Source organism: Mus caroli, chromosome 6, assembly GCF_900094665.2.
Source record: "Mus caroli chromosome 6, CAROLI_EIJ_v1.1, whole genome shotgun sequence".
In the NCBI taxonomy this organism is placed as follows: domain Eukaryota; kingdom Metazoa; phylum Chordata; class Mammalia; order Rodentia; family Muridae; genus Mus; species Mus caroli.
Genome location: NC_034575.1, coordinates 23,990,115 through 24,001,675, shown reverse-complemented (window position 1 = coordinate 24,001,675; position 11,561 = coordinate 23,990,115). Strand labels below are relative to the sequence as shown.

Genomic DNA, 11,561 nt, shown 5'->3' with positions numbered 1-11,561 from the left:
AGCTAGAGACAAGAGCTCCTGGGTACTGGTTAGTTCATCATGTTGTTCCAACTATAGGGTTGCAGATCCCTTTAGCTCCTTGGGTACTTTCTCTAGCTTGTCCATTGGGAGCCCTGTGATACATCCAATAGCTGACTGTGAGCATCCACTCCTGTGTTTGCTAGGCCCGGGTAAATAATTCTTAAAACAAAACAAAACAAAAAACCCAAAAAACACACTGACTGCTCTTTCAGAGGTCCCAAATTCAATTCTCAGAAACCACATGGTGGCTCACAACCACCTACAATAGGATTCAATGCTCTCTTCTGGTGTGTCTGAAAACAGCTACAGTGTACTCATATACATAAAATAAATAAATTAAAAAATTTTTAATTTCTTAATTTGATGTGCATGGGTGTTTTGCCTGTGCACCGTGTGTGTGGTGCTCTGGTGCCCTGCTGACCTTGGAGGCCAGAAGAGGTCATTGGGTCCCCTGGGAACTGTAGTTACAGATGGTTGTAGGCCACCATTTAGGTATTGGGAATGGAACCCCGGTCCTGTAGAAGAGGAGTTAGTACTTTTAACCACTGAGCCACCTCTCCAGCCCCTTAGCTTAGTGCTTAGCACTGTTTTGACATTCATTTATTTTTCTCTATCTCAAATTATTCCTTGGAACAAAGGGATAGTCATACTTGTTTTACCTAGCTTGGAGTGTTCTGAAGCTAAAGTGAGGCCAGGGATTTATACCTTCTTTGGAAATATTTAACTTGGTACTGAAATGCCCAGGAGTTGATGGTATGATGGTAACAACACCTCGGGATTTCTAAACCAGGGTCTGTTTATTTATGTATCTTTTGAGGTTCTTTTCTCAGCCTTCCTCGTTGCTGATGTTTTGTAAGAGAAGACTGTCTTATCATCTGGGTTTCCAGATCTACCACATGTAATTTCCTCTCCTTTCTGGTGCTCTTTCCTTGTTACATGTTGAATTCTTTTGTGAAAGCCTAGTGTGTATCATGAGTGCACCATAGTCTTAAGATTGACAGGGCTGAGGTAAGAAGAGGCGATAACAGGGGACATTGAAGTGGAAGCAAGAGGAAGATTAATGGTCCTCAAAGTGAGGAAGGAGCTTCCGATGGAGGCTCTTATCTCCGGGGCGGCTCACTGGGTGGCTGGGTAGAACACATGCTGGCTTAATCTTTGATGACTTGGTTCAGTGCTCGTGACTTGGAAGCCTCTGTCCTTTCACTCCAGTTCCCTGCCTTTGTGTCTTGTTCTAGGGAGTAAGGCATGCCGAGGCTTTGGCTACGTGACTTTCTCCATGCTGGAAGATGTTCAGAAGGCCCTCAAGGAGATCACTACCTTTGAAGGTTGTAAGATCAATGTGACTGTTGCCAAGAAAAAACTGAGGAACAAGTCCAAGGAAACGAGAAAAAATGGTGAGTTTCTAGTAATTCTGCAAGGGTTAGGAAGACACTGAAAATTCCAGAAGATCCGAGAGCTGGGAGAGAGTCTCCAGAACTTGAGTTCCCTAGTTTTCTTTTTGTTGCCAAAACTCCTCTGGTGTGCTTTGAATAGGCATCTGCTTGCATCTCTGTCTGAAAAATCTGGTTCTTGGATATTCCATGCTTAACCTCAAGCAAATGCTGTCTGTATTGGTACCTTCTTCATTTATGTCTGGCCTAGAAATGGGTTGCAAACTTATCCCATGTCTCTTGCTTTTTAGAAAATTCAGAGTCCCCAAAGAAGGAGCCAAAGCACAAAAAAGCCAAAGTGGCAGATAAGAAAGCCAGATTAATTATCCGGAACCTCAGCTTTAAGGTGAGTGATGGAACGAAGTGTGTGTTGTAAAGGATGCTGGAACCAGGGCATGCTCAGTGGTAGAACTCCACCAAGAATGGGCAATATTCTACTGGGGAATAAGCCTTAGCCTGCTGAGTTGGAAAATGGACCTGTTTATTAAGGGCTCAGTGGTTAAAGGTTCTGCTGTCAAGCCTTCTGATCTGAGTTTGATCCCTAGCTCCCACATGGTAGAAGAATACTGACCATTGCATGTTGTCCTCTGATTTCCAGGCACGTGAGCATGAGCTGCCCCCCCCCAATAAAATAGATAGATAGATAGATAGATAGATAGATAGATAGATAGATAGATTAAAAGAAATTACTAAATTTCATGAAGTGTGAAGATGGATGCTTTCCTTTGGAAGAAGCTACTACTGACTGAGACAAGGATCTGTGTGTTTAGCCCCTCTCTCCTTCCCTTTTTGAGTGAGACAGTTCATGTACATCTCAAACTTTCTAGCTAAGGCTAGCCTTTTAACCTGATTATCTCCTGAGTGCTGAGATGACAGCTGTGGAACACCATGTCTGGCTTTTTTCCTTTTTTTGGCTTCTTGGATACAAAGTAAGCTGTCATCTGTTCACAGTTGTTTGCTGTTCTAATCGTGGAAGCTTAGCAGAAAGGAATGCAAGGATACAGAGGCCCTGCAGAAGATGAACTCAGCAGCTGGTGTTTCTCATGTCTCCCCTGTGGTAATAGTCTCGTTTCCCTTTTCTCCTTCTGTCTCAGTGTTCAGAAGATGACTTGAAAGCGGTATTTACTCACTATGGAACTGTTCTTGAAGTGAATATCCCAAAGAAGCCAGGTACTTGTGCATCTCCATTTAATGAATATAACTGGAGATTTGTTTTTGTTGTTGTTGTGTTTGTTTTCAAGACAGTATCATTGACTGTCCTGGAACTCAGTCTGTAGACCAGGCTGGCCTCAAATTTACAGAAATCTGACTGCCTCCTCTTTCCTGAGTGCTGGGATTAAAGGCATGTGCCACCGTAGTCCTGCTTGATGAAGACAAATTAATGTGACTTCTCCCATATTATTGAATTGGAAATAAATTGTTTGCTATGGTCTTTGTGGCCCTAGACAATATGATCTTTGCAGATTGCCTGGCATAGTACTTGACAAGCAGGGAAGCCTGGGTGCTGGCGTTACTCCCTTGGAGACATTTTTCGAGAGCTGGGACTCAGATTTGCACTAGTTACCTTTGGCTTTGCCGCACTGCTTTCCTAAGGGTGGAGTTAGAGGAGATAGTAACTGCTGCGTTAGGGCAGGGATCTCCTGGCTGATTGGCAGGCTGGGGCCTCGCTTGTCAGCCTGAGTTACTACAGTCTTCCTGTTCTGTGCTACCCACTGCTGCCTCTAACCTTCTTGTATACTTGTTCACAGATGGAAAGATGCGTGGTTTTGCTTTTGTTCAGTTCAAAAACCTCCTTGAAGCAGGAAAAGCTCTCAAAGGCGCGAATATGAAGGAGATAAAAGGTAGGGCTTCTACACTCGCACCGTGACTTGTTATTTCTGGTGCTTGAGTGAATTAGCACAGTAACCACATTTTTTGGTGTGTGTGAAAGATGTTTCTGCTGCTTAGAATCTCATTGCTAAAATGCTAGCTCATGTAGCCCAGGGTAGCCTGGAGTTCCCTAAATAGCCAAGGATGGCCTTGAACATCTGATCTTTCTGCCACCTTCTAGTCCTGGGATTACAAGTATGCACCACAACACTACAATTTTTGGTGAAAATTTCTAGTATTTGATCTTAGGCTAAAATTGAAAGGTCTCATGACAGGAGCCCTTTCTTCATTTGGAGTTCCTAGTGACTATCCTGGACAAAGCTGCTAATAAGTGCATGTTAATTCTTACATTCCTCTTTTCTGGTTGGGCCACTATTCATCAATACCCATGGGCTATTAATCTATTCTTGGTAGTATCAGGTACTGGGCTGATGGAAGAAGGGTCAGCTTAGTTCTTTCCTAACTTGAGCAAGATTTCCATTGTCCCAGAACGTCTGTGTTTTGCTTTTTAAAGTATTTTTAAATACTCATCTTTTAAAAAAATGTACCTGCAGGCCAGAAGAAGGCATCAGATCTGGTTGTGAGCCACCATGTGCTTGCTGGGAATTGAACTCAGGACCTCTGGAAGAACAGACAGTGCTCTTAACCGCTGAGCCATCTTGCCAGTCCCACATTTACAACTTTATCTCATATTATCTAAAGTGTGGTGGCTGTGTAAAAAAGTGGACTTTCTTTTGTTAAAAGGTCAAGAATTAAAGAGAGCAACTGGGAGGATTTTTAGTTTTGTATTTGTTTTGTAATAGTATCTTGCAAGATAGTCCAGGTTGATCTGGAACTCAAGATCTTCTTGCCTCTCTTCTCTTTAAGAACCAATAGTTGGGCTGGAGAGGTGGTTCAGTGGTTAAAGGCTAAGCTCACGGCCAAGAGAGCCAATAATCTCAGAGGTGGCATTTCTCTGTCTCCACCGATATGTTATTGTCTTTCGGTGAGCGGGAAGTCGGGGTATTAGAGGAAGAGAGAGTCTCAGATTCCATCTCTCTGTTGGACAGGACGGACTGTGGCTGTGGATTGGGCTGTGGCAAAGGACAAATACAAAGATGCCCAGCATGCTTCTGCCCCAGGTGAGATGTGTTGGCACCAGGTAGGAGGGTTGCGAGGGCAAAAAGAACTCCTGTAGTTTTTTGTTTTGTTTTGTTTTGTTTTTGTTTTTTTGAGACAGGGTTTCTGTACATAGTTCTGGCTGTCCTGGAATTTGCTATGTAGACCAGTCTGGCTTCAAACTCCCAGAGATCTGCCTGCCTCTGCCTTTCAAATAATGGGATTAAAACTGTGTGCCACCATGCCCAACAGTTGTTGTGTTTTGATAAAAGTATATCGAAACTTTCCTGTCATAGTCTATACTGGGAGTGTTGGCTGGAGATACCCAGGCTCAGCAATGCTTGTCAATTGACGTTGGATTGCCTGGTGATCTGATGGCTGAACATCGGCTCTTTTGAGTCTAAACTCACTTCTGAGGTATGAGTGAGGTATGAGTGAGGAGGCCTTAGTTCATCTCCCTCACTCTGTTCTTACCTCGCACTAATGACCACTGAGAAGAGAAGGCAGGACTGGAGGGCTCGTCAGTTAAGAATACTGCTTTCTCTTCTAGGGGGTCTGAGTTCAGTCCCCAGCACCCACATGGCAGCTCACAAACATCTGTAACTCCAGTCCCAGGGGATCTGACACCTTCTGCCCCTGAGGGCCTGTGTGCTCATGGTACATAGATACATTTGCAGACAGAGCACTTTTATATGCATAAAGTAATAAATTTTTAAATTAAAATAAAAAGAGAGAGAGAAACCATTGCCATTAAGTCACTAGAGTCTCAGAGACCATCTCACATCAAAGCTGAGGTTCACGGAGGCCAGAGTGAGCAGTGTGCTTGCTGTGGTGTGTAAGTGCTAAGGTTCACGGAGGCCAGAGTGAGCAGTGTGCTTGCTGTGGTGTGTAAGTGCTAAGGTTCACGGAGGCCAGAGTGAGCAGTGTGCTTGCTGTGGTGTGTAAGTGCTAAGGTTCACGGAGGCCAGAGTGAGCAGTGTGCTTGCTGTGGTGTGTAAGTGCTAAGGTTCACGGAGGCCAGAGTGAGCAGTGTGCTTGCTGTGGTGTGTAAGTGCTAAGGTTCACGGAGGCCAGAGTGAGCAGTGTGCTTGCTGTGGTGTGTAAGTGCTAAGGTTCACGGAGGCCAGAGTGAGCAGTGTGCTTGCTGTGGTGTGTAAGTGCTCTTTGAAGAGTTTTCGTTACTGTTTCTCTCATTCTGGAGTGAGTTAACCTTCATTCAGGCTTCTGAGGAGGACGAGAAGAAGAGGAATCTATTCTAGGTGGTGACAGCTTTGGGTTTTTTGTTTTGTTTTCTTTTATTTTTGCTGATATTGTTTGCTGTCATTTTTTGGTGTCTGTTAGGAATTGAGCCGTAGACGACTCAGATGCCCAAACCCTCAGTGCTCAACTCTCCCCTAGAATTGATGTGATATGTCTGTCTTAGGGTTCCAGTGCTGTGATGAGTCACATGACCATGGCAACTCTTATAAAGAAAAACATTTCATTGAGTCTGGCTTACAGTTTCAGAGGTTTAGTCCATTATTATGGCAGGAAGCTGGCAGCGTGTAGGCAGACATGGTGCTGGAGAAGGAGCTGAAAAGCCCTACATCCTGATCAGCAGGCAATAGGAAGAGAACTGTCTTGAGCTTCTGAGCCCTCAAAGCGCACCCCCCCAGTGACACACTTCAAGAAAGCCACACCTACTCCAACAAGGCCACACATCCTTAGTGCCATTCCCTGTGAGTCCCCTATGGGGACCATTTTTTTTAAACCACACCTGCTGTACATCTTAAATTCTCGCTAGATTATTTGAAAACCTAATATCATACAAAGCTACATAATAGTTGTTATTCTGAATTGTCCAGAGAATATTGACAAAAATTTAGATATTCAGTATGGATACAGTATTTTTAAAAGACCTTTTTTGGTCTGTGGTTAGTTGAATCTGAGTACGTAGAACTGATAGAAATGAAAGTCTGATTGTATAGGAAGAAAAAAAAGGAAATCCTGAAAAACCAAAGAAACTAGGTACTTGAATTATTAGTTACTCCTCTTAAAATAATCTTGTTTTAGACAATACGTGAATTCCTTTCTTTATCCTCCTCCATAGGTGTAAAGAAGAGCAGTGACCGTAAGCCTAAAGAATCAGGTAAGAAGAACTACAGGGTGGAAGAGCAAGTAGAAGATAGCCTTGATGATGAAGAAGATGATAGCCTTGATGAAGAAGAAGAAGAAGAAAGAGAATCAGCAATAGCTTCTCCTGTGAGTGTGCACAAGAGGTATGTGCACATTCTGAGAACTAGGGAAGACAGCATTTCTCCTCTTGCCTTCACTGCGAACTTGGCCCATGTAAGAAAGCTCAGCCGCTTACATATCAGCCCCGATGATGAGATCCGAACTGTGCTGTTGCAGAGCAGTCAAGAGAGCAGCTCCCGAGGAAAGCATCGAGGACGACGACTCCTACGAGGACAGTGACCTGGAGGAAGGAGGCAGCTCCTATGATGAGGGGACAGTGGACAGTGAGAGCAGCGCTGAAGATCAAGAGGATGAAGGTTTGCTGGTATCTTCCTAAACACCGTCCAGCTTTGAATAAATTAACGAGAAGTGGACACCAGCTCTGCCCAGGCTTCTTGCAAATAGTTTCTATCAAAATTTTAACACTGAACAGAGAACCTTCATTTTCATTTTTTTTTCTAATGCTTTTCTTCCTGTCCCTGTCCCTCTATCCCCTTTCCCCTCCCCTTCTCTTTTGAGTCCGGGGTCTCACATAGCCCAGGCTGACATTGGCTGGGCTGTGTGGAGAATGATGAGCGTGACCTTCTGATCCCCTGCCTCTGCCTCCTTGGTGGCTTATGTGCTGCAGGGATCTAACAGACAGCACAGGCACTCTGCTAACTGGCTGTGTCTCTGCTTCCCTCTGCCCCCTTTTTTGAGCCAGGTCTCCGATAGCCTAGGCTGGCCTCAACTCAGTATGTAGTATGTAGTATGTAGAATGCCCTTGATTGAACCAGTTCCTGCTGCCTTCAATGCGCTCTAACCCCAGAGCTGGGATCCCCAGTGTGCACTGCTGTATCCGCGTTATGCGGCACTGGGGCTGGAACCCCGGCTGCATGCGTGCTGGGCAGTCATTTCCCACCTGAGCCACATTCGGAGGCCTTTTGTTTCTTTATTGTTTGCTTTGTTTTAAAGATGACTTTGAAATGATTGAGAATTTAGAGTTTTTCTTAGAGAATTTAAAACCTAGCCTTAATATTGAGGGTGTTTACACTTTTGTCTAAGTTGAATAACTGGATAAACAGGATATAATACATGTTTATATACTAAATAGGCTTTAAAAAACAAAAACAAACCTTTTGAGTTGATACGTAGATAAAATAAGTTAAAAAAAAACTAAACCAACAGTTCTGAGTTTGAGCTGACGTAAAGAATTATAAATTCAGCACGGGCTTCCAGAACACAATTCTACAGACTAATGGCTCGAATAAGACAGGTTTCTTTTCTTTTACTTCTGGAGGCTACCTGTTTCTGCCTAGAACACTGACCTGCTCACTGTCTGCAGATAGCTTTACCCATGTGTGGGGTCAAGGAGAGCAAAACAAAGCAAATCAAACAAAACCCCCCAAACTCCGGTCTCGCTTCCTCCTTAATAGGAAACTCATCCTGTAGAGTAAGGCTCTTCCCTGTACAACTCCACTCAACCCTGATTACCTCTCTGAGGTCTCCTCCAATATAAGGAGTTACAGGCTTACTGTGTGAGTTTTGGAGAGGCACAGTTCAGTTCCTAGCCAGGACTGGCTACAGGGAGCATCTGTAGAGCTATGACCAGGTCCACATTGCTCCCTTTATTAAGGACAAGTAAGGCAGGTCATGATATAGTGCGAAACGGCCGAGAGCTGATTCCCAGGGAGTGGGGGTTTTTATTTATTCAGCTGTTTTGCCTGTATTTCTGTAAGCCTGATGTTTTGGTTTGGCCACAGAAGAGACAGAAAATCAGCTTTTCCGTTCCTGAGGATGGAGTCAAGGCTTTCACACCGAGGACACAATGAAACCTACGACTTGGATTCATCTGCCTTCTGTCATTTTCTTTTTTGAATCTAAAAACTTAGTGGGACTCAGATAAGAAGTTAAAGATATAGTACAAAGGAGCTTAATGTAGAAACCACAAGTTCTTCACCAGCCCACAGTTCTCCAGCGTAATCTCTTTTTTCCCAGAAATTTGTATGTACACACATGGCAGATAAGTGGTTTTCTTAATTTTTTCATTTTGAAGGGTCTCACAGTGAAGTCCATGCTGGACTTGAACTTGAGACCTTCAAAACCTTGGTGTCTCAAGTGCTGGGTTCCAAGCATGAAGCACACACCTACTGTAATGTTTATTCTTCAAGTAGTGAGCTTCCTCTTCATCCACATGGTTAACGGCTTAGACCATATGCCCAGAGACAGTCAGTATCATGGTTCTTGTATGCCTAGAGGACATTTTAACACATTTATAAGCAGAAACACATGCATATGCATGCAATTGTAGTATAATGTGTGTGTGCGTGGGTGTGCACATGTGTGAATGTGGCCACAGCAATCTATGGACTTTTTTTTCTCCACACCAGTACCACACTGGATTATATTGGAGTTTTATGTTTTGCCGACTTAAGTAAAAAGTAGTATTTTTTTCTTAAACTAGGCCCCTTCCCCTCCCTTTCTCTCTCTCTTGAACCGTGTCCTTATTTATGTTAAATGCACATTCTATCACTGAGCTACAGCCTCAGCCCCTCTGCTTTGCTTTGCTTTAAATATTTTAATATATCTAGTCGTTACATTCTTAGCCCATCTAAACATTTTTAAAATTTATATGGAATATTTAAGAAGTTACCCTTTGCCATATGACTTGCATTTGTCTTTGAGTTTTTTGTTTTGTTTGTTTTGTTTTGTTTTTTATTGTTATTTACATTAGATGTTCCAGTCTCACAGAAAAAGAAGAGGAAGTTACCCTCGGATGTGACGGAAGGGAAAACTGTCTTCATCAGGTATGCCCTCCTCATGCAAAGCTGTGTGTCCCCTTCACAGGCTCCTCGCTGACCTCACCTTGCCTCACTTGCATGCCTCTCCTTTCCCCTCTCCCCCACCTTCCTCTGCCTCTCCTTCCTCTTTCCCTCTCTCCTTTCCAGAGCACTAGAGTTAGATGCACATCTGGGGGACACACGAGTGAGAAGTGTCAGAGCAAGAGCTCAAGTGGGGGAAGGGTTGTGTTAGGGAAGTAGACTGACAGGGCTGGAGAGATGGCTCAGTGGTTAAGGGCACTGATTGATCTTCCAGGGTGCGGGGGAGCGGGGTAGGTAGTAGGTACGGTCTCTGTCCTTTTCAGAGTTCTTGTTTTGTAACTGGGATGGCATCTTCGAAAACATTTCAACTCCTAGCTGGTTCTCACCCTTACTGAGAAATACTGAGATGATGCCATTTACCTTAGATAACGTCTCTCTTCATGCCTAACTTCTCTTTTTGTTTTCTTTTTGTATTTTATATTTTTGAGAGAGGGTCTCATGTCTCTCAGGTTATGTAGCTTGAACTTATGTCTCCTACCTCCACATCCTGAATATTGTGACTACAGGTGTATACCACCATGCCTAGTTTATTTTGTGCTGGGAATAAAATTCAGGCCTTTGTATACGCTTCATGTATGGAATAGTTTTTTGTCAACTTGACAAAAGCTAGTTATCTGGAGAGAGGGAACATCAGTTGAGACATTGCCTCCATCAAACTGTCCCACAGGCAAGTCTATGAGGCATTTTCTTGATTAGCAATTGATGTGGGCGGGCCCAGCTTCTGGGGAGGTGGTCCTGGGTTGTATTAAGGAAGTAGACTGACAGGGCTAGAGAGATGGCTCAGTGGTTAAGGGCACAGATTGATCTTCCAGAGGGCCCAGGTTTGATTCCCAGCACCCAGGAAAAAGAATACAACTGAAAGGATTGGTACTTGTCTAGAGTCTGTTTGAGAGTTCTTGAGAGGAGCCAGGGAAATTTCCATTGGCTGTCTGAGGTTAATTGGAGAACCACTGTTATCTGAAAGCAGGGTCTTACTGTGTTGGGGAGAACATAACTTGAGAGACTTTTGTTCCATTAGAATAGCCTTTCCTAGGGTGTTCAGGGGCGTTCTGAAATGGAAATATTTTAGGGAATATTTTACAGATGATGGGGAGGCTCTTGACACATGGTGAGAGGGACGGTCTGTTACAAGGTTTGAGGTTGGTGTGGAAAGGTTGAGGGAATTTGGCTTTGGTTCCTGGGTTGAACTTGGATGTGATGGGGACAAGTGGTCAGTAGTGGGGGTGAAGCATTGGCAGCTGGAGTATTGGTGGCAAGAGGGACTGTGGCTAACAGAGGACTTTGGAGAGAGGAGCAGAGAAAGTAGTGGGCAGCACTGAAGGAGGGTCAGTAGGGTTTAGGGGAGCACTTGTTGGATGACCTTGACCCAAGTGAGGGCTTGGCCACTGAGCGCGCATGTCAGAAGAGATGGCTGCGACTTTAGTTATATCTTGTAATTGGGAGTGTGGGATTTGTTCAGAGTGTTTTTGATGTCTTCGGACATCTCGACAGCTAATGAATTTAGGGGAGTCAGCTAGCAGTGAGAAAAGGCAGAAGAAAAGTAGGAGTGTGAGAAGCAAGATGAGATGTGTGAGGAGCGGATGATCAGGAGAGAACAGGATGGAGGGTGAGGATGGATTCACAAGGCAGGGGCAAGGGAGCATCCTGGACTGAAGGAGGGTTAGGCATGTTGTTTGGGTTATGTAGTCGGGGAGTCATAAAATGTAGTCATAAAAGTGGGGCAGAGGCTTGGTAGGCTGCAAGGTAGGGGTTGAGAGAGAGAGAGGTGGGGTGGGAGGAAGAAGGTCCAGAAGTGGCAAGGTATAGGGAGTGTATCCAGTGAGAGCATTCAGGCATCCATGAGTGGAGAACATGAGGTTAGAGACAAGGAGTGGAGATGGGCAAGGGGGTTTACAGTGAGGTGTCCATGGGTTGCCATGACAAGAGAGAACCCAAGATAGGTGACTTGGAGAGGTGAGCTTTGGAAGGTGAGAGTCAGTCACCTCTGGAGCTGAGGACACTGAGGAGTGAGGTGGTGTCTTGGTTAGGATTGTATTGCTGTGAACAGACACCATAACCAAGGCAACTT

The 11,561-nt window shown here is 44.3% G+C and overlaps 1 protein-coding gene across 2 annotated transcripts in view; it reads left to right on the top strand.

The window, feature by feature from the left end:
• The window catches only part of Rbm28 (RNA binding motif protein 28), a 43,714-nt gene that overhangs the window by 4,164 nt on the left and 27,989 nt on the right, over positions 1-11,561 (top strand). The window contains exons 2-9 of one of the 2 annotated variants that reach the window (XM_029478818.1): positions 1,257-1,415; positions 1,703-1,797; positions 2,546-2,621; positions 3,200-3,292; positions 4,370-4,441; positions 6,508-6,676; positions 6,810-6,949; positions 9,355-9,418. In XM_029478818.1, coding sequence (XP_029334678.1) covers positions 1,257-1,415; positions 1,703-1,797; positions 2,546-2,621; positions 3,200-3,292; positions 4,370-4,441; positions 6,508-6,676; positions 6,810-6,949; positions 9,355-9,418 — 868 coding nt within the window. Of the gene's footprint in view, positions 1-1,256; positions 1,416-1,702; positions 1,798-2,545; positions 2,622-3,199; positions 3,293-4,369; positions 4,442-6,507; positions 6,677-6,809; positions 6,950-9,345; positions 9,419-11,561 lie in introns of both variants that reach the window. The other variant, XM_021165387.2, reaches the window with a different exon arrangement.